This window comes from Pan troglodytes, chromosome 1 (genome assembly GCF_028858775.2).
Source record: "Pan troglodytes isolate AG18354 chromosome 1, NHGRI_mPanTro3-v2.0_pri, whole genome shotgun sequence".
NCBI lineage: Eukaryota > Metazoa > Chordata > Mammalia > Primates > Hominidae > Pan > Pan troglodytes.
In genome coordinates, this window is record NC_072398.2 from 153005440 (window position 1) to 153031497 (window position 26058).

General features: G+C 36.4%; 1 protein-coding gene across 3 annotated transcripts in view; it reads right to left on the minus strand.

The window, feature by feature from the left end:
- DNAJB4 (DnaJ heat shock protein family (Hsp40) member B4) overlaps positions 1–26058 on the minus strand; it is a 39694-nt gene that overhangs the window by 7185 nt on the left and 6451 nt on the right. Inside the window, exon 1 of one of the 3 annotated variants that reach the window (XM_003308168.7) lies at positions 6279–9773. The exons of the other annotated variants lie outside the window; for them this stretch is intronic. Coding sequence (XP_003308216.1) covers positions 6279–6489 — 211 coding nt within the window. The 5' untranslated portion in view covers positions 6490–9773. Of the gene's footprint in view, positions 1–6278; positions 9774–26058 lie in introns of those variants that run through there. 3 annotated transcript variants of the gene reach the window in all.

The following is a 26058-nucleotide window of genomic DNA, read 5'->3' on the forward strand; positions in this document are numbered from 1 at the left end:
ATCGCTTGAACCTGGGAGGCAGAGGTTACAGTGAGCCAAGACTGCACCATTGCACTCTGGCCTGGGCAACAGGAGCAAAACTCCATCTCAAAAAAAAAAAAAAAAAAAGAATTAAAATAGAACTCTGTGTCAGAGAGTGAAAAAAATTCTAATAATGAGGACATTCTATGAAAAATGGTTTTTTAGACACTACGATTGTCATTCCTACTCTAGATACCAAATTTTTTAGGCATATCACATCTTAGCATTAATTTCAATGCTTGTAAGAAGACTGAAATCAAGAGCTGTAAACTTTGACACGTAAGGCCTCTATATGGGTTATTTCTGTCTCTTGTGAACAGTCCACCTCAGGCAACAATACAGTGACTTTCTGACCCTTTGCTTAAGGGTTCCACTAAGTAATATTTAACCCACAAAAGATTATATTTGAAACAACATTTTCCACTATGAAAGAAATGTTCTACTAAAACTCAAAAAACAACAGTATGGTGATCTTTTAAGGGGTCAATACAGATCAAGAAACAAGCAGGAAAAGAATCTAAAAATCATAAAACTATGAAAAATCCAACAGATTAAGCTAGGAGATTCTAATATCTCCAAACAGTGAGTGATTTGAAGGCAGGAAATATATTTATTTTGCACTGCTCATGCATACAGGGCTGAAAATGGTAGGTATTCATGCTTAGTGAATGAAGGGAATGAACTAATTCCTAAAGTCCTTCTAAATCAAAACTAAAAAAGGTGTCTTGAGTATCGGTACAGAGAAAAAGGCAGAAGCAAAAACAATGTAAAATATAATCACACATATACATATATGAGAGATTTAACAATTTAAAATGCCACTAACACACAGCATACTTTAAAGAAACTTAGTTTTGCTTACGTCTTATTCTGCATTTGGCTTCTTCCATTAAAAGGTATATATCTACTCTATTTCATCTAACAGGGTCTCAAGTGATATCTAAAATTTTTACCTTCATCCATGAATAGAAATCTGGAGAGATCAAGAGAGACCTAATAATCTGAAAATTGCCAAAATATGTATTGAACAATATATCCAAATAGCAGTTAGGGAAATTCCTTGTAGAATGACAAGTATAAGCAGGACAAGATCTTTTCATAAGCAGCTCATCCAAATTTCCCTTTTATAAATTTTAGTAGTATAATTATAACTCCAAATGTTAAAAAGGTAATGGCAGATTTTTTTTTAATGATAGAATAATATGTAGCTCAAGGTCATCACCAAAGTGACTCAACCAATGCTTAAATTATTTAAATAATTTTATCCTTCATCCCATAGACTTAAGGGAGTATAATTATTTAACTGAGTTAAGTAAACTGGGTAAATCAGCCTGCCCAATCTAGCCTCTTATAAGACAAAATTTAAATACTTGCACCCATAATGAATTCATGAAAAGAAAGAATAATGTTTTGATTTATTACATCATGGGTTTGGCTTTCTGGAAAACCTCTTCCTCCTCTGCCAAAAAGGGCAATTCAGTCATAATTACAAAGTCTCTGAGAAGATTCATACAAAGTCTGAAGTAACTTATCAAAGCTGATAAAAAGACTCCAATGCAGCTTTGAGGTTTTCCTAGACACTATTAAACAGTCAACTATGCAGCTCAGACAAAGAACGAAGCTACTCTAATGAATGAAAAAAATCCTAGGCTGGGCACAGTGGCTCACACCTATAATCCCAGAACTTTGGGAGGCCAAGGTGGGTGGAGCATGAGGTCAGGAGTTCGAGATCAGCCTGACCAACATGGTGAAACCTCGTCTCTACTAAAAATACAAAAATTAGCCAGGCGTGGTGGCGCACGCCTGTAACCCCAGCTACTCAGGAGACTGATTCTGTCTCAAACACAACAAAAAAAAAGAAAAAAATCCTACCAAAATTCATGCCACTATAATATACATTATTATGCAAGTATCACTTGCATTGTCTAGCACATAAAATTATAAGTAATGTCACATTAACTATATGGTCAGTTCTTAATCATGTACATTTTGAATGCTAATGGAAATGTTTAATATCCAATTGGATTCCCTCTGCTATTCAAAATGTTTTCTAGACACCGTCATCACTTTGTGTGATCAAAAAATGCACTAGAGAAGCAACATTTGCCTATGATTTAGCAAGACTGCTATTATTTTACAACTAACCAGTCAACCAGTTTGCAGTCCCAAACCAAATATGTGTTTGGAATACTATCTATAACAATGATTCCCACTAATTAGTTAAGGTTGACTAAAAGTTTCCAAAAGAAGAAACACTGGAGAAAAATTCAGATTGCAAAGAAAAAAACATGATAATACTTTAATAACTCTTACTCCATCCAAGGAGATCTAATATGTAAAAATCCAGATTTACAGCAAGACTTCAGTTATCAAATAATGAGATTCTGAGATTTTTTAAACAGTTTTAATTCACAAAAATCAAATTTACTTACTTGTTTTTAGAACACACAGTGAATTTAAAAAAATCCAGCTAGCTAAATATATAAGTTAAAGAACAGAAGAGAACTAGTATAAAGATTAATAAATACAAGTTTTATCATTTAAACACTACCTTTTAATATTTGAAGTTACTGAATAAATCATATGCAATAACAAAATAAGGAAAGCATAAAAAAAGAAAAATTAGAAAACTAGAATAAATGAGGATGTGTTATTGAAAATCTTTTCTTTTAGATCTCTTAACACAAATTTTTGTTGACATCCACTAAACTATTCAAGACTAAACCTAAAACTTTAGAGAGTGGTTCAGAATCCAATTTTAAATTTCTGTAGTTCTGTGGTTTTTGTTTTCAAATGATTCAACTATAGAGAAATTTTATTTTTAAAAAGATTTATTACATATATAAAATTAACCTATTGTACAAATACAATTCAATTGATTATAGTAAATTGATAGAGTTGTATAACCATCATCACAATCCAGTTATAGAACATTTCCATCATTCCAAAGAATTCTCTAGTTCTTATTTGTAGCTAATCCCCGCTCCCACCTCAAGTCCTAGGCAAGAAAGATCTGCTTTCTTTTTCTACATACTGGCCTTTTCCAGACATTTCACATAAATAAAATCATACAATATATAGTCTTTTACATCTGGCTTCTTTAATTTAGCATAGTTTCTGAGGTTCATCAATGGTGTAGCATGTTTCACAAATTGGTCCTTTTATTGCTAAATAGTTCCTCATTGAATGTATATAGCACATTTTGTTTAATTCACCAATTTATGGTGCTTTCAGATTGTTTCCAGTTTGGGGCTATTATAAATAATGCTGCTATAAGCATTCAGGTACATGTCTTTGTGTGGACATGTTTTTGTTTCCCTTTTATAGATTCCTAAAAGTAAATTTGAGTTATCCGTATTTTTTTTCTTTCCTTTGTTTTTTCTAGAGGTAGGGTCTTGCTATGTTGCAAAGGCTGGACTCAAACTCTTGGGCTCAAGCAATCCTTCAGCCTCAGCCTCCCTATTAGCTGAGACTACAGGCATATGCCACCTCACCCAGCTAGCCAACTGTTTTTAAAACAAAGCATTTTAAATTGTGAATATTCAGAACACAAATATACTGTGTTCTGGATTACTGGTTCTTTCACTCCTAAATACATAAATTTAGCATATGCAACTTATATACTTTTCAGTTTATGGTTCCTTATTCCCACCATCCCAGATCTAAGTCCCAAGACTGTAATAACTTGGGGGGAGCGGGAAGAAGGATACCAGGTAAATTAATAGTGTTTCCATAGTCCTAAAGTTCAGTGTTTTGTTACTACTGGAGACACCTATGGAACCACGTCTGGAGATAAATAAAAGGCAAAGAGAAAAAATGTTTTCCCCTACTTTCACAGTGTATCTAAATGGGATTTTTTAATAGAATAAATGAGATATTCTGAATAAACGGCAAATAAATATAATACTTTCCTGTGAAGGAAGAATAATTCTAAAAAATAATTCAAATAACTTTCATTCAATTGTATTTTCTTTTTTTCCTTTTCTTTTTTTGAGATGAGGTCTCGCTCTGTCGCCCAGGCTGAAGTGCAGTGGCTCGATCTCGGCTCACTGCAACCTCTGCCTCTTGGGTTCAAGTGATTCTCCTACCTCACCCTCCCAAGTAGCTGGGATTAGAGGTGTCTGCCACCACACCTAGCTAATTTTTGTATTTTTAGTAGAGACAGGGTTTCACCATGTTGGCCAGGCTGGTCTCGAACTCCTGACCTCAGGTGATCGCCTGTCTTGGCCTCCCAAAGTGTTGGAATTATAGGCGTGAGCCACGGCGCCTGGCCCATTCAATTGTATTTTCAAGTAACCTATAACTAGAGAATGGTATTTCTGCATAATATATTTCTATGTTTTAAAAAAGGTATTCTCTCCTCACTCTTTCCTTCTATCACTTATATCAATTATGTAAGTAAAAAAAAAAAAAAAAAACCCAGGGTATACAGATTCAGGGTGATTTAGTTTTTAAAAAATTCACTCACTGTGTAATGACCAATAAAAATTAAATGAGAAAAATCACTCTAGAAAAGCACTATTAAGAGATAATGTTAAATCAAGAAAAATGTATCATTTGGTGACTTGAAAATTCTGAAGACAAATATCCTTACTAAACCCTGAATCCAATGGCTTAGCCACAAACTTGAGCTATCAGTGAATTGTTGCAAAATATTTTAAATACAAAGCAGTGGATATCTGCTTTTTCACAGGAATTCACACTGTCATTCCATGTTTGTGAATTTCTTTACAAAATTACAAAATTACTCCTTTAGAAATAGTAGTACATTATTGGTAGTATCTCAGAATCCTGCTTAGCTTTTGAGATAAACCAAGTCATGATATTTTGGGTAATATGGCCATAGGTATCATGCAAGATTGAACTGCCCAGTATTTGCCTTTTTCAATATTTGCTTTGTAAGAACCTGACACTGTAGGTCCTCACCACACCAAAACCTGCAACATAAACTTCAATTTTGGGCAACTCATAGACCAAAAAAGCTAAACAAAACAAAAAGGAAAAAACCCTCTATATACAATCACCCTGCTTGTCTACATTTAATTTGTTTCATTCAAAATAAGCAGTCTCTGCTTGACTATATTTTAAGGATATATTTCTAATTAGGAAAATTTGATGTTAAATGTAATAAAGGAATCAAAGGGATAACAAGTTTTCATAGCTACAGTGATTTGAAAGCCAGTATTTTGGGAGAAAAACTAATAATAAAATAACTTAGTCCTGATGTTAAAAGTTGAAAATCCCCAAACCAGTACAAGTTAAAGTTTTTTGTGTTATCAATTAGCAATTTAAAATAGTCTTGCTTCATAGCCCCGTTTATATGGAAGTGATGGACAAACCTGATTTAAAATGCAGAATGAGAAAAGGATAATCTGAAATTGTCCTCCTTTACTGTGCTCACTAGTTTTTGATCTCACAATGCAAAAAACAAAAGTATGGCAGGGAGAGGAAAGGGAAGTTGTTATGTTTTTCTCTATACCTAGATAGGAAAATTTCTAAATAAATAATGTTATCTAAAAGTAAATGAGTAATTATTCTAACTAGGTGGCCATTTTAGGTCAAAAATTGTATTTCTGAGATTTCATTTTCTTGGCACAAAATTATTGTTTACAATTAAGCTAAAAACTTGTTCTGGTATTTTATGACATCAGGAAAATTCTTTCCTCTCCAGGCAGAATGCCAAAAACAACTAGAAGCTAAATGCCTGCGCCTTCTGCTTCTGAGAGTCACAACTCTGTCTTGTTCAGTCTAAACTAGCCTTGCTATAAGAAAGGCAAAAAACTACTTTTTGTTTTTGTGAATAAGGTATAAACTACTCAGAATCTGAAATGCCAATCTTAAGGTTTTAAATGACTAAAGACTCTTTACTGGTTCTGGCAGAAAATTCATTAGAAAACGAAACAGGTTTCATAAGACTTTTGACACAATTTACTAATAGGTATGGGAATTCAAGGTTTATTTTAAAATATACATTGTTAACATTGTAAGTCTAATGATAAAATATGTATAATACAAAATGCTAAAATAAAAAGGCAAACAAGGACATTTCATTCATAGCTCTGCAATACTCATTCATATGATCAGAGATGAAACCTTGTTATTATACATTTGTCCTTCTACTTTTGATATGACTGAGAATCCAATTTAAGGATAACCTTAACAAGCTGAGAGAGAGGGGGAAAAGGCTGGGAGAGAGAGAGAGAAAAAAAAAAAGAGACAGAGCTGAAGAGACAGAAAGATATACAGAGAATACTTACCTTCCTCCCCAAACTGATCATATATTTCTCTCTTTTTAGGATCACTCAATACTTCATAAGCTTCTGCGACCTCTTTAAATTTTTCCTCTGCCTGAGGAGATTTGTTCTTGTCCGGATGAAATTTGAGGGCTTGTTTTCGGTAAGCCTTTTTAATATCTTCATCTGAAGCTCCTTTCTCAATTCCCAAAATGCAATAATAGTCTTTCCCCATTTCGAATGCCTTGAAATTAACTTAGATTTCCCTTTGTAAAAGAAAACAGCGTCCCCAGTCTTAGCAACAGATTCTAAGAAAAATAAACCAAGCTGGGTATTTTAAAAGTTAATCAGCAATTCAGCTAGCTGTCTTAAGGCAGCAAGCAGACAGCGTCTCTGTATTCAATCCTTCCCCAACGGCTCACTTACAGATAAATATACACTACACAGGAGACAGCCTCCTTCTAGATCCTCCCATTTTCACTACGTGTCTCTGTACTTTCTAGAACAGCAAATGCTACAGGACGTCACTTTCCCAGCTGCCTCTAGTCAAAGTACTGAGCTATGTTTTCTCCTCCTCCACGATTAACTATTCATTTTCCGACTGGCTCTACCATCTTTATTTCCTAATTAAACAGGACAAATGGGTTAACATGCCAATATTTCAACACAGAATGTCACAACTATATATTTATGTACTCCATACTAGGTGAAAATCATCACAGTCATTAAACACCCTATGTTAAAAGAAGTTAAAGTTAATATACAGATAAAAGGAACGACAATTCTATTTTAGGTATTTTTTAATTTTAAGCTATTTGTTTGTTAAGTATATAATACTAAAATGCAGGTTGTTTAAATTAAGATTTCCAAGTAATTTACGTTGTCTTCAAAATTCCTGGGGTCTATCAATCAGAAACGCCAGAAAGTTTGTGTACTAGTTTCACATTGTTAAGGGAGTATCTATAATAAAATTCAAATGCATTATTTTAAAATAAGTAAAGGACTTAAACATGATTTTAGCTAACTAGTTATTTCTAGTATACATGAGTTCATAGTTCTGGCAAACAAATACTTATTTTTGAAATTTTAGTATCTGAACTTAGTTACTTCAACTAAACTAAAACTGAATGAGGTCCCTGCCACCCCTCAACCCCCGTCCCCCGCAGCCGCCCCACAGGATCCCTATTTAAAGAACTGTGGTGCTGCAGGAAAGCTAGAACAAAGTATCAGGTTACAGACAGTACATACTCATGTTCCTTACAAGACTTAACTGCAACTGCATCAATGTAAAATTTGGATATGCCACTTAAGGGGCAGTAATATGAGAAATATTTTTTCTTTCAAAAACACATTTCCCTAATTATAAATATATATTCATTGTTGGAGATTTTGGAAAACGCAGAAAAAAGTTTTTAAAAATCTCCCTATAATATCATTTTAGGTAATCCCTGTTAAATATTACTGTATTTACTTATAATCCTGTTTTCTATAAATCTTCATGGTTATTTGCTGTAGTTTTATAATTTTTTGTTAACAAAGTTAGATCATAGCATTTATATACCCTTTTGATGCCTGCTTTTGAAAGTATAACATATTTCAGGTATTTATGAGACATTTTCTATGTATATAACTCATCTTTTATCTCCTGTATGGTTTTCTCATCTTTTCAAAAATGTTCCCATTTCTATTAGAGAGATAAATAAGAAAAGTCAGAAGAATTGCACACGGTCCAAATAAAATGTTAGAAAACCTTTATGAGGAAAAGAAAATGTACATATATGTTTAGAATATAATAAAGGGTAATAATCATGTGTTAACCTTTAAAGAAATGAGAACGCCTACTCTATATGCCAAGCAATGATGATTCAGCAATTCTTTCTGAATGTTCATCTTTGTGCATTTTGACAGCTATGATTTTCTACTCTTCAAAATTCTCTACTTTAACAACACTATGACATTAGAAATGTATAACATTGATCTAGCCTACCTGTAGGTTACAGAGGTTTGTCAGCTATTTATCAATTTTTTTAGCCTCACCAAGAAATAATATCAAAAGGTACTTTCAAATCCAAAAAACTTAGTGAAAAATGCTAACATCCAGTCACCTTAAGACTCCCAGTTTTAAAAAGCATATTGCCAAACTGAAATCCAGTGCAAGGATCAGTATCACATAGAGTAAAAACAGAATAAAAAATCACCTATTACAAAATTCATTTCCAAGGGAGTTCCTTTAAATATTCATTACCAAAGGAATGGTGACTTTACTATTTAACAACCGGAAATTGTTCTGGTGGGTAGTGTTTGCAGAAAAAAAAATAGATACTTATTTGATTCAATCATTTTCAGAGAGCTAGGAATATTATCAAAACTTGACACAGTAAATTATTTTAGAGAACCTGAAGACCGGGTCTTTCATATTTGTGAGAAATTGTATTATATATTAACAGACGGAAAGAAATCTGGCTCCCTAGACATTGAAAAGGGTGAAAAGGGATTTTCACATTTCTTTAAATATCACACACACATAAGAATCGTAATTGTAAAGTTGAAAAGCAAGAATTCACCTCAACTTTGACATTTCAAGTTAATAAGAAAGCAAATATAATCGTGATTTACGACTATTAATACAACAATCTGGCTAGCTTTTGGTAAAATGAGCAGATACTTGCACACTTATAGCTTTGTAAAGCTTTGTAAATAATTCAAACATTTGGCAATAGTAAAAGCCACTAAATATTATTTTAATAGCTCTATAAATTCCACACCTGGAATTTATCCTTAGAAAATAATTTAAAGACAATAATTATATTTACAAATATACCCATTGCAAATAGATGAAATAGGGTAAAGCATCAAGATGATCATCTTTAAAAGTACATAGCATTTTGGAGATATTTTACCCTTACATTCACTTTTTCAGACTGAGATGTCTTCTCTACTACCTAGGAGTTGAAAATCCATTATACAATACGATCACTTTACATTAAATCTTGGTCATCCAAGTTTGTATGATATGAATGCGGCAATTTGGGGGAGGGGTTGGGATTGTCATTCCTGCAAATAATTATGACAAAAACAGGAAGAGTATGTGAAAGGGAGAGTAGTGGTAGCCTGTAGGGGAAATGGAACAGAGAAGAGCTGAGATCAAAGCTTATTTAATAAAAGTAAAATAAATAAAAGCTTATTTATTTTAAAGGTTAAAATAAAACCAAAAAAATACATAGAAATAGTCTATATGGAATATTTAGATATCACATAAATGCTGCTTATTTGATGTTATAGCTTACATGTATGTGTGACGGAAAGTTTGAAGAGAACAAAAACTAGCTTGAGTTAGTAACTGACATACATTTTTTCCCTTAAAACTAAAGAATGCTGCATTTTTAACAAAGATATAAAAATTAGCACTTGCATTTTAAAATTTTTACTTTACTACTCAAACATTGGTAAGATTATTCCATGAAAACACAATAAGAAAAGTACAGTCAGGTGAGGTGGCTCATGCCTGTAATCCCAGCACTTTGGGAGGCCAAGGCAGGAGGATCACTTGAGCTCAGGAGTTCAAGACCAGCCTGGGCAACATAATGAGACCTTATCTCTACTAAAAACTAATTTTTTAAAAAAATGGAAATTAAGATAGCATTTTAACCACAAAAAACTAAAAGTATAATTTGTTATTCAGTTGATGTCATCTTCATCTTCTACTTTGACTTTATTCATATATAATAAAAAACAAGTTTTCTTTTTCCAACTCACAAATCATTTCTCAGTTTATAATAAAATAGTACAGAAGAAGATAAAATGCCATGAGTCTCAGAAGAAATTACATCAAAATTCAGATCATCACTTAAATCAAAATTCAGATCATCATTTAAATGCTGGAGGACAAATGACTTCTCATATTTTACCATCGCACCTGTGAATAACTTTTCCTGGCAATATTTAATGCTTAAATGGGTCATATTTAGTCCTAAAATTTTTTTTTTTCTTTTTTGAGATGGGGCTTGCTCTGTCACCCAGGCTGCAGTGAAGTGGCACAATCATAGCTCACTGCACCCTTGAACTCCTAGGCTCAAGTGATCCTGCTGCCTCAGCCTCTCGAGTAGCTGGGACTACAGGCCAATGCAACATCTGGCTTATTTTAATTTCTTATAGAGACCAGGTCTCACTATGTTGCCCAGGCTAGTCTCCAACTCCTGAGCTCAAACAATCCTCCTTCCTTGACCTCCCAAGATCCTGGGATTACAGGCATAAACCAGGGTGCTTGGTCCTTGAAATTTCGATCCTGGAATTACAGGCATAAACCAGGGTGCTTGGACCCTGAAATTTCTTTTTTTTTTTGAGACAGGGTCTCGCTCTGTCGCCCAGGCTGGACCAGAAATAGAGTGCAGTGGCACAATCTTGGCTCACTGCAACCTCCGCCTCCCGGGTTTTAAGAAATCTCTGCTTCAGCCTCCCGAATAGCTGGGATTACAGGTGCGTGCCACCACGCCCAGCTAATTTTTTTGTATTTTTAGTAGAGACGAGGTTTTGCCACCTTGGCCAGGCTGGTCTTGAACTCTTGACCTCGTGATTCACCCGCCTTGGCCTCCCAAAGTGCTGGGATTACAGGCATGAGCCACCACGCCCGGCCATGAAATTTCTTAGTGATTCATATTAGAAAATTATGACCTCCATTCCCCAATAATTCCTGTCCAAGAATAAGCAAATAAACTGAGGCTCTTTTAAACTCTGTTAACAGTGCTTTAGATATTTGAATATATAACCTCAGAGTATGTAAAAGTGATTATATTTGCCGAGGTGACACCCAGGGAATATTCATAATATAGTGGTTAAAAGCACAGATTTTGGAGCTGGAGTGCCTGGGTTAGAATCCTGGTAATACTACTTATAGCTGTAAGACCTTGGACTTAAATCTCTCTGACCTCAGCTTCCTCATCTGTCAAACAGAGTTAACTCTGTTAACTGTTAAGCTGGTAACATTAATACCAATTTAGGATTGTTGTGAGGATTAAATGCAATCAATGTGATACTTAAATGTGATTGGCACGTAGTGAGGAATACCAAAGTGTTAGCTACTCTTATCATGATGATGATCTCATATGAACTTGAAAATTTTTTTTCCAGGAAAATTACTATACCATATGCATAACAAAATGTTCTTATTTATAAGCATACATGCACACACACTCACACATACACACACAGCTGTCCAATTGGTATTTCTAAATATTCCAGTTAATATTTGCTACTCATTCATGTTGATTTTGTTAAAATTTAAAATCATTAAAACTTCCCATAGGTAGCATTCATTGTATTTCAGTTCCAATATTTATATTCTTAAAGTATATATCTTTGATTTTGGAATCAGAAGATCTGTCCAGCCTTAATATCTGTCGATGCCTCACATATCTCAGTCATACCAAATTACTTGAAAATTATCTAGGGGAAACCATTATTTATCAATTCCTCTTAGAGGGCTAGCACAAAAGAATAAAGACTTAAAAATCTGAATACTTGGTTTCTAATCTCAGTTCTCCCACTTAACAGGTGAGTAAGTTAGATAAATCATTTAAATTATCTGAATACCTAACTCACAAAGATTATTGTGAGAGTCAGATGAGATAGTACATGTGTCAGCACTACAATTTATATGACATCTACATATACATTATTTTCAGTATTTTAAGCTATATAAACTATTTTGCTACCACTTGGATGTCTATTGACAAATAGTCTCCTTTGACTCAGGAAGTTTTACTTGGCATAAAGCATTAAAGTAACTACCAGATTCACCCCCAAAGGAGTCTGGCATCCCCCAAGATCTTGCCTCTTGCCAAGTTCCCTTTTCAGACCTTTATCTCTGAATTTTACTATCTTCTCAGTGTTAAAAAAAAAAAAAAAAAACAAAACCTGTTCTATGCCTTCCCCATAATAACATTTATATAATACTTTACAGTTTATAAAATACTTCCATATGCTTTCTCACATACATCTGATACTCAAGTGATAAGATTTCAAAGAGCTTTTCTATAGCTACAGTCTAATAATGAGCTAAGATATTCTTGACAATACTTAAACATACACTGTTCCAATATTTACATAAAACTAGAGGGTACTACGCTGTGTCTATCCTAATGTTTCACCTGTTTTTAAGATAATATCTAAATAGTTATATAAAATCAAATTATTGGCCATTTAATAATGGACTATATCTTACCTCTACATATTATAATTTCCTAAAAAACCAGTAAGCACTAAGAGGTATCATTACCATAGATTGCTATAGAGCAAATGCTTGATGTAAGTTTGGAACTCAGACCCTCAATTCTCATTCCTGTGAAAAGGTTCCAGAGCATAATACTTACAGTACCTTTTAATTTTGTGATGGCTACAAATGCAACTTTGTCTTTAGGGGAAAAATAGGGAAATTTTTATTTATTGTGTATGTGTTGCCAAGATACAGACCCATAAAATGTATTTATTTATTTATTTAGAGACAGGGTCTCACTCTGTTGCCCAGGCTGATTGTGTTCCTGATCTCACAATCTCAGCTCACTGCAGCCTCGACCTCCTGAGCTCAAGCCATTTTCCCACCTCAGCCCCCAGAGTAGCTAGGACCACAGGCATGCCACCATGCCTGGCTGATTTTTCTATTTTTAGTACAGATGAGGTTTCGCCATGTTGCCCAGGCTGGTCTAGAACTCCTGGGCTTAAGCGATCCACCCATTTTGGTCTCCTAAAGTGCTGAGATTACAGGTCTGAGCCACCGCACTCAGCTGAGAAATTTTAAAGAGATTCACTTCTTACCTTATCTACGTTACAAGCTGAAAGACATAAACTTAAGGCAAGTGTCTTTAAGACATTAAGCCCTATCCATTTAAGCTTAAATTGTTTTAGAAATCCTACTCCCCCATGCCCCTTACCTGTAAATGTCCTTTTTTAGCAATGACAGTAGTTTGGATTCATTATATTTGGAATTTGTCAATAGTATCTGACTGTCCATTTTATAGTATTTGATGGGTACACAAACTGTTTAAAAAGGTGGTTATCATAGTGCACATTTTCCACAAATAAAGTATTTCAATCACTCAGCAAATATTTATGGAGTGTTTATTTTGTGTCACACACTATTTTAGGTGCTGTTAACTAGATAGACATTATCCTTGCTCTCATTCAACTCATTCTAGAGGGGGAAGACAAACAATAAAAAGTTAATAATGAAATGAGATCGTTTTAAGAGCTTTAAAGATAGTCAAACAGAGGCCGGTGTGGTGGCTCACACCTGTAATCCCAGCACTTTGGGAAGCTAAGGACTGCAGATCACTTGAGGCCAGGAGTTCAAGACCAGCCAACACGGTAAAACCCCGTGAAAATACAAAATTAGCTGGGCATGGTGGCGTGCACCTGTGGTCTCAGCTACTCAGGAGGCTGAGATGAAAGGATCATTTGGGCCTGGGAGGTGGAGGTTGCAGTGGGCCAAGATCATGCCACTATACTCCAAACTGGGTGACAGAGGGAGACTGTCTCAAAAAGAAAAGAAGGAAAAAAAAGTTAATTATTATCCTCAACTTGGGCTGGAGTGGTGGGGATAGGAAAGACTTCAGAACAGAAAAATGTGAGCAAAGTCATGAAAGACTGATAGATTTTGAAAGAGAAAGGGAGAATTTGCAATTTGGATCAGGAACACTAAGTCAAGAAGCAAAAGAGCATAAAATGTATTTGATACAGCAAAAATACTGGTGAGATTAATGCATGCAAATTAGGAAGGCTTGCCCTGGGAAGCTGGCAGAAAATAAGTTACCGTCAGATTGTTCGAAGTTTTTTTTATGGAGACAGGGTTTTACTGTCACTGAGGCTGGAGTGCAGTGGCATTGTCACAGATCGCTGCAGCCATGATCTCTCCTGGGCTCAGCCTCCCAAGTAACTGGTATTACAGGCTCACACCACCACCACATCTTGCTAATATATATATATATATATATATATATATTTTTTTTTTTTTTTCTTTTTTTTTTTTTTTTTTTGTAGAGACAGGTTCTCACTATGTCTCCCAGGCTGGTCTCAAACTCCTGGGCTCAAGCAATCCTCCCGTCTCAACCTCCCAGTGTTGGGATTACAGGCGTGAGCAACTGCACCCAGCTGGAAGTTTTTAATGTCACACTTGATGACTGCTCTTTCATGCTCTTCAAAAAGCACTAATTCAATAGTTTGGTCTTTGAAAAAAAATTACTTGAAGAGGTTGCTTCATTTCTTAAGTGTCCATTTATTCCCAAACCAGTGAAATTACTTTTCTGGTTGTCAGTAAGGTAAAGGTTTCTTAACAAAGTTTCATTAATAATCTGTAAGCTTCCTGGCCAGGCGCTGTGGCTCACGCCTGTGGTTCCGGCTACTCTAGAGGATCACTTGAGACCAGGAGATCAAGGTTGCAGTGAGCCGTGATCGCAGTCCACCCGGGTGACAGAGGGAGATCCTGTCTCAAATAATAATAATTTGTAAGCCTCCAAGAGCACCAACATAAGATGGCAAACTAACTTAAAATGGTTGGTAGGAAGAATAATTTTAGTCATAATTCTCTGTGGACTATTGTCTGTATCATCAAAATTTCCATTTTATCGCTACAGTAATATTAGTAATTCCCCAAGTTTTCAAATGTTGATACTGTGTCATGGCTTGGTTTTATAATACTTTCCCTGAAGCACTGTAATATATACATTTAATTTTTTTGTCTAGTGGTCTTTAAAACAAGATTTTAAATTGTTTAAAAAATTAAAAAGTACATACCTTTCAAAAAACAAGAAAATAAAATTGCTTTAAATGTATAGAAATTACTAGATTTGGAGACACCCAGGGGATCAGACATATTTTATACTTAAAAAAATAAATCAGCCAGGTGCAGTAGCTCACACCTGTAATCCCAGCACTTTAGAAGCACGAGGTGAGAGGATCACTTGAGCCCAGGAGTTTGAGACTAGCCTGGGTAACGAAGTGAGAATTCCATCCCTACAAAAAATTTACAAATCAGCCAGGCATGGTGGCATGTGCCTGTAGTCCCAGCTACTCAGGAGGCTCAGGCAGGGGGATGGCTTGGGTCCAGGAGGTCAAGGCTGCAGGTGAGCCGTGATCATGCCACTGTATTCAAACCTGAGTGACACAATAAGACCCTGTATCCAAAAAATATATATATCATTTCCTTTTTGGGGGAGTATAGAACTAACTTATTCTAACTGGGATGAATAAAATATTCAAGCAACAACTAGCCCTTCTTTGTTACCCTCTTTTACAATAAGTCCTTGAAAGCTTGCTAATGACTAGTGAATGTACAGCGAGCTAATATACTTTTCTGGCCTTTTGAAATAATTTAAAGAGTTCTTTTTTTTGTTTTGTTTTGTTTTTTGAGACAGAATCTCACTCTGTTGCCCAGGGTGGAGTGCAATGGCACAGTCTGGGCTCACTGTAACCTCCGCCTCCCGGGTTCAAGTGATTCTCCTATTTCAGCCTCCCAAGTAGCTGGGACTACAGGCATGTGCCACCACACCCAGCTAATTTAAAATAAAGTGTTCTTTACACTGATTTTAAACACCGAGTTAGGCCCAGGGTGATAGCTCACACTTGTAATCCCAGTATTTTAGGAAGCCAAGGCAAAAGGATCACTTGAGTCTAGGAGTTCAAGACCAGCTGAGCAACATAGTGAGACCTCGTATCTACAAAAAATAAAACAGATTAGCCAGATGTAGTGGCATGCACCTGTAGTCCTAGCTACTTGGGAGGCTGAGGCAGGAGGATCACTTGAGCCCAGGGAGATGAGGCTGCAATAAGCCATGATCACGACACCACTGCACTTCAAGCCTGGGCAACAGAGCAAGACTGTCTCAAAACCAAAAACACTGTATTAGCCAAAAAATTTTAAAAAGAGCTAGAGTTTCTACATCATTTTAAATGGGTCTTGATAAACTAATATTTCATTATAACACTTTGCCTGTGTTGAAAGATCACACTATTTAGACCAGTGCTGTCCAACAGAAATATAAAGCAAGCTACAAATGCAAGCCACATTTCCAGAAACCATATTTTTAAAGTAAAAAGAAACGTGAAATTAATTTTAATAATGTATTTTATTTAACCTAGTAAATCCAAAATATTATCATTGCAGCATATAATCAAAATACAAATTATCAATGAAATACTTTACATTCTCTATTTTTTGTACTAAATATTTGAAATACAGCATGTATTTTACACTTTGACCTCAATTCAGATAGGTACATTTCAGTAGCTTAAGAGCCTCATGTGGCTAGTGGCTACTGTGTTGGACAGTGCAGATCTAGTGGTTCCTTCTAGTCAGCAGTACTATAATCCAATTTTTCAGAAATCTCAGCCTGTGAATCTCAGCCCAAGTATACCACACATACATACCTCTCACATGCACATTTAGGGTAAATAAAGTCTTAACAGGTGGACTCTATTTTACTTATAAAATAGTACTACATTGTTCATCTATATAAACGATATGATAATTTTTTTCAAAATAATACTTTACACTTAAGGTAGTAGGAATGTATTTACACATGCTCAGTTGACATACACTTTCACAATGTTTAATTGTAAAAGCAACACTTGGAAATGAGGAATCTACGTGATTTTCACTTTTATCTTTTCTAAAATGTCTCTTCTCATACTCTTTTCTTATATGTGGCCTGAGATGTCATCTTAATTGGCTCATTAGAAAAATGAGAGTAGTTTAAAAAAAAAAAAAGAGAGAGAGTAGTTTAAGGAGTACACAGAAAAAAAATGTCTGTAGCCCAAGAGGAGGAGAGGATATGTAGCTGTTTCATTGAATTATTAGGCTCTTAGCCAAGACTGCAACAAACTGATTATTTAGCAAGTTTGTTTAGCTAATTGTTTACAATTCTCAAATAATTTTTTTCTTTTTCTTTTTTTTTTTTTTGAGACAGTCTTGCTCTGTCACCCAGGCTAGATAGTGCAGTGGTTTCATTATGGCTCACTGCAGTCTCAGCCTCCAGGGCTCAAGTAGTCCTCCCAACTCAGCCTCCCAAATAGCTGGGACTACAGGCATGTGCTACCATGTCTAGCTATTTTTTCTTTTGTAGAGATAGGGTCTCCCTATTTTGCTCAGGCTAGTCTTGAACTCCTGGGCTCAAGCTATCTTCCCACCTCCGCCTCCCAAAGTGTTAGGATTACAGGCGTGAGCCATTGTGCCTGGCCTCTCAAATGATTTAATTTAAATCAGTACCAAACTTTAACTATGAATTAACTTTATCGTATACTGCATCCATTAAAACATAATCATGAAACCACTGCTACCATGGAGACTTAACTATGATTCGAAGACTTTAATAATGGCTACCAAATATAAGTATTAGAACATTTATATAAATAAGCCCGTATGTCCTATAGTATTTACCAACTACTATAAAATTCAGCCATTGACTACCTAATTCCAAATGCATAAGCTTGAACTATTATAATTGTCTAAAGAAGGATATTTAGAGAAAAAATAGATCTCTAAAATAAATTAACTGTAAATGGATGGGTTTTAATGTTCAAGTTATTAATATTTCAAAAATATAAAGTTTTTGTTATCTAGGTCAAATCAGCATATCAAGCCAACCATTACTGAGACCCCACTGTGCTATACTGTTACATGTAACATGAAGGATAAAACAGTATAATACATAGTCCCTACCCTTAAGGAGTTTATACTATAAATAGGTCAGGCATGGTGGCTCATGCCTATATCCCAGCACCTTAGAAGGCCAAGGAGGGCGGATCAGTTGAGGTCAGGAGTTCGAGACCAGCCTGGCCAACGTGGTGAAACCCTATCTCTACTAAAAATACAAAAAAATTAGCCAGATGTGGTGGTACACACTTGTAGTCCCAGCTACTTGGGAGGCTGAGGCAGGAGAATTGTTTAAACCCGGGAGGTGGAGGTTCAGTGAGTCAAGGTTGTTCCACTGCACTCCAGCCTGGGTGACAGAGCGAGACTCGATCTCAAAAAAGAAAAAAAATAAAAGAAAAAGGAGTTTATACTATAACTATATAAAGTAATACCTACTGTCTATTGTTGCTTTTGCCAGACAGCGGTAGAGTTGAGTAGCTGCAGCAGAGACTGTATGGCCCACAAGGCCTAAAATAGTTACCGTCTGGCCCTTACCAGGAAATGTTTGCCAACTTCTGCTTTATACAAATTATTCTTCGCTGGAGGGAGAGCAAAGTCTAAATAAAGCACTAAACATGATAAAATTTTATTGCATCTGGCAAACTTTAAAAACTATAGTTTTTACAATAAACACTCAGAAATAGGCCGGGCGCGGTGGCTCAAGCCTATAATCCTAGCACTTTGGGAGGCTGAGGCGGACAGATCACCTGAGGTCAGGAGTTCGAGACCACCCTGGCCAACATGGTGAAACCCTATCTCTACTAAAAATACAAAAATTAGCCAGGTGTGGTAGCACATGCCTGTAATTCCAGCTACTCGGGAGGCTGAAGCAGGATAATCGCTTGAACCCGGGAGGCAGAGGTTGTAGTGACTGAGATCGCACCATTGCATTCCAGCCTGGGCAACAGAGACTCAAAAAAAAAGAATAAAGGTCAACCTGTTTTTGCTTGTCTGATGGTAAAATAAAACTTATACGCTGATTCTCAACCTGGACATGACTGCTAAAGGGAATATATTAGAATATTTAAAGTGTGAGGTGAGATGCTTATCAAAAAGGGTGGCATGTGTTTTAAAAGGCAGAGAAAGACTGTTTAATAATCATACCTCTGTATTGTTCCCCTTGACCATTCCCATCTAATTCATCGGTCCTGGTCATAAATGATAATGGCTATTTCCCAAAATGAAATTTACCCTGAAGTAGTTGATTCTCATTTGTTATGTTCTATAAAACCCATAGTTATGTTCTATAAAACATTTGCCATGGTTATGTTCTATAAAATCATCCCAAATGCTAAATTAGAGAATAGTGAGTCACTGCCCCTAAGGGAAATACAGTGTTAGGTTCCTGCCAGGCTCTGGTCATATTTTCATCAACTGGTCAATACATAACCTCTTCTATGTGTATTTCTGTTAAAGATACCTTAATAATATATATTGTTGATTCACTGACATTGAACTCATAGCCAACAGAACTATGACTCATGCCTGAATGAAGCTTACCTAACACCTGAATTTTCTCTGTAAGGCACATCACAGCCTTCTTGTGCTTAGCAACACTAGACAGCACTTTAGCACTATGCTTAGAGGCCATTTTAAATAGTAAAGTCACCAATAAAAAAAAAGAAAGCACAAAAATACAAAAATGTGGCACTAAATGGACCATGAAAAGGAGACTTGTTTAAAAGTATGAGAGCTGAAACATGAGGGCAGACCACTGACTTGTTTAACCTCAGCTAGTTCATTTTTTGTGTGTGTGGAGATGGTGGGAGGGGTTGCACTATGTTGCCCAGGCTGGTCTTGAACTCCTGGCCTCAAGCAATCCTTCTGCCTCAGCCTCCCAAGGTGGTGGGATTACAGATGTGAGCCTCTGTGCAAAGCTCAGCTAGTTCTTAAATATTTTGCCACTCTGAACATGCGTATGTCTAAAAATGACCTTGAAAGCATTTCAAGTATTGCTTTTGGGGTTACAAATACATTTCGGTGAGTAGGCAAATTCATAAATACAGAACTGACAAATAATGAGAATCAACTGTATAATAATATCATTACTGAGAATCTTCTGCATTAACCATAATCAGTTAAAAAATTGTCTTTGAACAACGGTAACATTAATGGAGTACACAGGCACCAAAGTTAATACCTTTGAAGGGATATTTGTTATATATAAAGCAAATAGGGCATGTGTGTAGGTGTATTTCCCTCTTCCCTACTCCAGGAGCCCTTCACCTAGCTTACTTCTGCTTTGAGACTCACCCTGTAGTTGGGCTTCTGTGAAGCCCAAACTTGGGTTAGATTCCCCGGACCTTGAGCTCCTACACTTCCCCCCATATCTCCACTGTATTACACATCACCTTACATAACCATCTGTGTGTTTATGCCTTATCCACTGGATTGTAACCAGTGGGGTCCTGTTTTATTTCTAGAACAAGGCGTTTACAATATATTGCTGTTCAATAAACTTTTACTGAATGAATGAATCACAAAGAGATGAGAAATAACAAGAACCTAAAGTAGGATGACTATGATATAAACAGACCAACAGGTAGGATTAAGTAGTAAGAAATAGCATCTGTATAATTTGCCCATCAGCTGGATGTAGGGAAGAGGAAGGATTTCAGACTGCCCATTTCTGGATTGACAAAGGTGTGCACAGTTGTGCTACTAATGAAAGTATAGAATATAAGAAGAGTACTTTTTAAGTGTAAAGACAAGTTCTACTGTGAACATTCCTGTAACCTTATTAATAACCCCTTCATCTATGCTACTTCAATAGTTGGTAAGTTTTGCTGCATAAGACTGCATTCCTAGTTATCTATTTCTCTGGCTAACTACCTCATTAAAATGTAAGATAATATAAGGTAAATTTTATTTAATTTTTGACTCTCCAAAAACCAACTCAACAATATTCATTTGAATTGAACGTGGATGAAGACATCCAGGAGATATTCTGAACTGGAGCTTAGAAATATTAGTTGGAGACAAATATTTAGAAAGGATCCTAATGCAAGTGATATTTTATAGTGTGAAGGAGGAACAATTTTTGGAAAGAATCAAAGACAGAACTTTGGGATGACCAGCATTTAAGGGACACATCAATCAATAGGAGACAATAAAAAAGACAGAAGGAACCATCAGAGATCAACCAGGTGAGAATGCTACGGCAGACACTGCTGGTTACATACCAAAGAACCATTCATATCTTCTTTCTAGCTAACAGATATCTTCTCCCAGAAATAGAGTAATGAACTCAAGGAAGGTGAGAGCATCCCCCAGTCTCTTGGGGATGGCTCAGGGTTGATTTAAATCAATCACAGTAGTATTTCCTTTGCCAGTGATTGTTTAAGGGCAGACATGTGACATGGTTCTAGCCAATGAGATGTAACAGAGATGTTCTGGGGATTTTCCTCCCTATAAGGAGATATCCACCAAGGAGAAACCCCAGCACTGCATCCTGTTTTTGAATAATGAAATTCTTACAATCCTAAAGGTAGACATCTATGACACAGTGAAAACGGCAGAATACAAAGACAGTAAGAGCCTAACTTGACAGTGTTGCATCTCTAAATCAATCTTGGAACTACCTATCATTGGACTTAAGAGATTCTCTTACTTGGAGCTGAAGGCATCCTGACACCACCAGTGTCCAAAAACCAAAAGACAGAAACTATTTCATGAGGGATATAGAAAAGTAAATAAAGATGATAGAAAAGTTATCTGTAAGAGTGAGAATGATTTTGGCTTCAGTAGTAATAGTTAATCCTGGTGAGCCCTCAAAAAATATTAACCTAAAAACACATGTATCCTCATTTAATCTCTCAGAATTCTATGAGGTAGACAGAATTGTGACCAATAAAAGCTAGAATGTGGTAAATTGAACATTAAGAGGGAAATGAAAATGAAATGGTAAATGTAAATATTTCTAACAAGTTGTCTGAAGGAGATAGACCTGTAATAAGGAAAGGATAAAAGAGGTTTTAAGATAGTCCAGAGAAGAAGAAAACAATATAGAGGAGGATATTTAAAAACATGTAAGACATATAATAAAAGAAATAATTGCTTAAATGACATCTCAAAGAAGATAAAATTTGATATGATTTGATACCAAGAGTACCAGTAGATGAGACATGAATAAAATTAGAGGTGGGCTCTGAGAGCAAAAGGAAGTAGACGACGACAATTTATAAATTTGAAAGTAAAAGGACTAGGAAGACCAAGAAGTTCATACATAGTATCAATACTCTGTTTAAAAAGAGAGGAGTGGGGGGACATCCACTACTAAGGATTCAGAGTAAAGTAGGGTGTTTGATAAGAATGGTGGTAGTTCAGTATGTCAATTATGGAAAATAGGGAAGCAGCTGATCAGAAACAAACAATTACTAAATCCCACTAAGGACCCAGCTGAAACCAGAATGAATGAACATTCATTTACTCACAAATTTTTATTAAGGACCTTTCATATGCCAAGGCACCTTTCTAGGTGCTAGGGATACAGTATGAACAAAAATCCCTGCCTCATTCTCTGTACATTCTAGTGGGGGGAGATACAATAAAAATTTTTAAATACTGTAAGTTGTGTTAGATGGTGATAAAAGCTAAGAAAAATAAAGCAGAAAATGTAAATAAGGAGATTCAAAATTTAGATAGGGTAGCCAGAAATGATTTCAGAGAAAATGATATTAGCACTACAATCTGAAAGGAGAGGAGGAAAGCTATGCATCCATATGGTAGAACTTATTGGATAGAGGGAAATATCAAACACCAAAGCCTAGAAGTGAGGGAACGCAAGGCATCTTTGAGGAACTGCAAGGTGGCTGAGTCAGAATGATAGAGATGGTGAAGGGGTTGAAAGATGGTCAGAGAAATAACAGGTGCAATACAGAGGCTTGTAGGCCACTAAAGACTTTGACTTGCATTCTGAGGGAAGATACAATGCCATTGGAGAGTTTTACGCGAATGATAGGTCACTTTGATTCTTAACAGCGTGGGAAAGACGGTGGGCAAGGGTGAAAGACCAATAAGAACTGATGGGCACAGTGGCTCAGACCTGTAATCCCAGCACTTTGGAATGCTGAGGCAGGAGGATAGCTTGAGGCCACGAGTTTCAGACTAGCCTGGACAATATAACGATACTCTGCCTCTACAAAAGATAAAAAATGTCAGCCAGATATGGTGGCACATGCCTGTAACCCTAGCTACTCAGAAGGCCGAGGCAAGATTGCTTGAGCACAGGAGTTTGAGGTTACAGTGAGCTCTGATTATACACTGCACTCAAGCCTGAGTGACAAAGTGAGACACTGTCTGGGGGGGAAAAATACACACATACACATATATATATAATGTATGCATATATATTATGTATATATATAAAATATTTATGCATATATATGTACATATATAAAATATATATACATATATACATATGGCTTAGGGTGCCAAAGACTAAACAAACTCAAAAAAGGTTAAAGAATTTGGCAAGGTCACTTAAGTAGCAATATACATATATATTCAGGTGGTTTGGACCATGATGTAGCAGTGGAGGTGATGAGAAGTGGTGAACTTCTGGATATATCTTAAAGGTAGAGTCAACAGGATTTCCTGGTGAATCAGACAGGGAATGTGAGGAAAAACCAATAAGGACACCAAGGTTTTTCAACTTCAGCAAACACAGAACAGACTTGCTACTTACTAAAATAGAGAGGGGAGAAGGGAGAAACTGAGGAGTTCAATATTGGACATATAAAATAAAGATGCATGGGGCCAGGCACAGTGGCTCAAACTCAGCACTTTGGGAGGCCAAGGCAGAAGGACTGCTTGAGGCCAGGAGTTTGAGACCAGCCTAGGCAACATAGCGAGACCCCCATCTCTACAAAAAATTTAAAAATTAGCCAGGTGTGCTGATGCATGCCTGTAGTCCTAGCTACTCAGGAGGCTGAGGCAGGGGAATCACTTGAGCCCAGGAGCTCAAGGCTGCAGTGAGCTAAGATTGCACCGCTGCACTTCACTTCGGGCGACAGAGATCCTGTCTCTTAAAAGAGAAAAATTTGGGAAGAGTGTAGGTGATATTTGAAACCATGAGACTAGAGGAAATTACTAGAATCATAGATAGGGTAAAAGGGCACAAGGATTGAGTCCTAGCACTCACAAATGCAGTAGTAAGAATAACTATTACTAGGAAAGTGGGGCCTCTCCCTCACCCCTGAGATGAATCCTAATTATTCTAAGCCAGTATGACACTTATAGAGTAAGCCTGTGACTCAACTCTGGTCAGGACAAGGTTAATAAGATTGGCAGTTGTGGGCAGGGGTGGAGGGTAGGGACATTGGTAGCAGAAACTTTCCCCTTCCATTTAACAATCATGACTGCATGACACCTGGAACTGTGGCAACCATTATGCAATCATTAGGGGAGTAAAGTCAAGAAGCTGAGGGTGGTAGAAGGCAAAGATGAAAAAAACATGGGTACCTCATAAATTGTTGAGCTGCTCATCAACCAGCCTTACAGCCACTCTACCCCTGGATTTTTTATTATTTAAGCCATTTAATAAGGGTTTTCATTACTTGTGGTCAAAAGTATCTGGATACAATAATCTCATTTAATTTTCAAAACAATGCTTAGGGTGACAAGGAGTAAACAAACTCAAAAAAGGTTAAAGAATTTGGCAAGGTCACTGAAGTAGCAAATGGTGATTTGAAGTTCATCCGACTCCAAAGTCAATTTGAACTGATTAAGAGTTGTTGATTTAAAGAATGGACACAACTGAAAGACAAAGGGGAGTGGGAGTTGAGAATTACTGAAGTGACTGGCAAAGAAGGAAAGCCAGCAAGTAAGAGATGGAAAGAAAAGAGAAGGGTCAAAAGACTAGAGGAACGGAAGAAGTACATTAGGAAACAAACTGACAAGAGGTCATCTTGAGGAGAATATCAGACTTGAAGATTTTTATTGTTTGAGTTGTCTGGATGAAGACTAGATGCAGGCTGTGGCCATAAGTAGTGAGGAAATAGCATTTCGAGTAGTTAAGGATTAATGTAGTAATATTTACTACATGGCACACATTATTTTATGCACTTGGGATTCAGTGGTATGTGATCTGAGATGAAGTTCCCGGGCTGTAACCTGGCCAGAAGCTTGAAGTCTTTACCCCAAGATATAAACAGAGCACAAGAATCAGGCTGACAATTGGGATGACAATGACTCACATTCACTAGCTTGTTTCAAATAATTTAACATACACTAGGAAATTAAATGTTTAATGAATGAATGATCTATCTGATCATTCAGCTTCTCCCATTCTGACTCTTCAAACCATTGCTTAATTAGCTACAGAATATTATTGGTTAGACTGATACAAATAATTGTCTGAAAACAATAGGGAGTCTCTGCAAAGTGATCCATGGTTTCAATCCACCTTCACTCACTAGCATGCTCAAGACAAGACGGTGAGATATATGTCTATTTTGTTTACTACTGTATCTCTAGCACTTAGAACAATGCCCAGAATTTTTGTTGAATTGAATAAATGAATAGATTAATTAGGACCTACTAGATGCCAGGCATTATTTTCATCTCAAAGGTAAATAAGATAGCTCCTGCCCTTGACCGTTTACCACTTAAAAGCTCTAACTAGGCCGGGCGCGGTGGCTCATGCCTGTAATCCCAGCACTTTGGGAGGCCGAGGCGGCTGGATCACGAGGTCAGGAGATCGAGACCATCCTGGCTAACACAGTGAAACCCCGTCCCTACTAAAAATACAAAAAAATTTAGCCAGGCGTGGTGGCAGGCGCCTGTAGTCCAAGCTACGCGGGAGGCTGAGGCAGGAGAACGGCGTGAACCCGGGAAGCGGAGCTTGCAGTGAGCCGAGATCGCGCCACTGCACTCCAGCCTGGGCAACAGAGCCAGACTACGTCTCAAGAAAAAAACAACAACAACAACAACAAAAAAAGCTCTAACTAAAACCTCTCAATCTTCATTTATATCAAAGTGCATAGTTAAGGAGCAAGGTTAAAGGTAATATCTGTCCTGGATAAAAGGCGTCTAAAGCTTAATATGCGCTTAAATTTTTTAAAACTACCATTCTTGCTTGAAAAAATAGTATTTATATTATTGCTACAATTAGATAACCTGGCA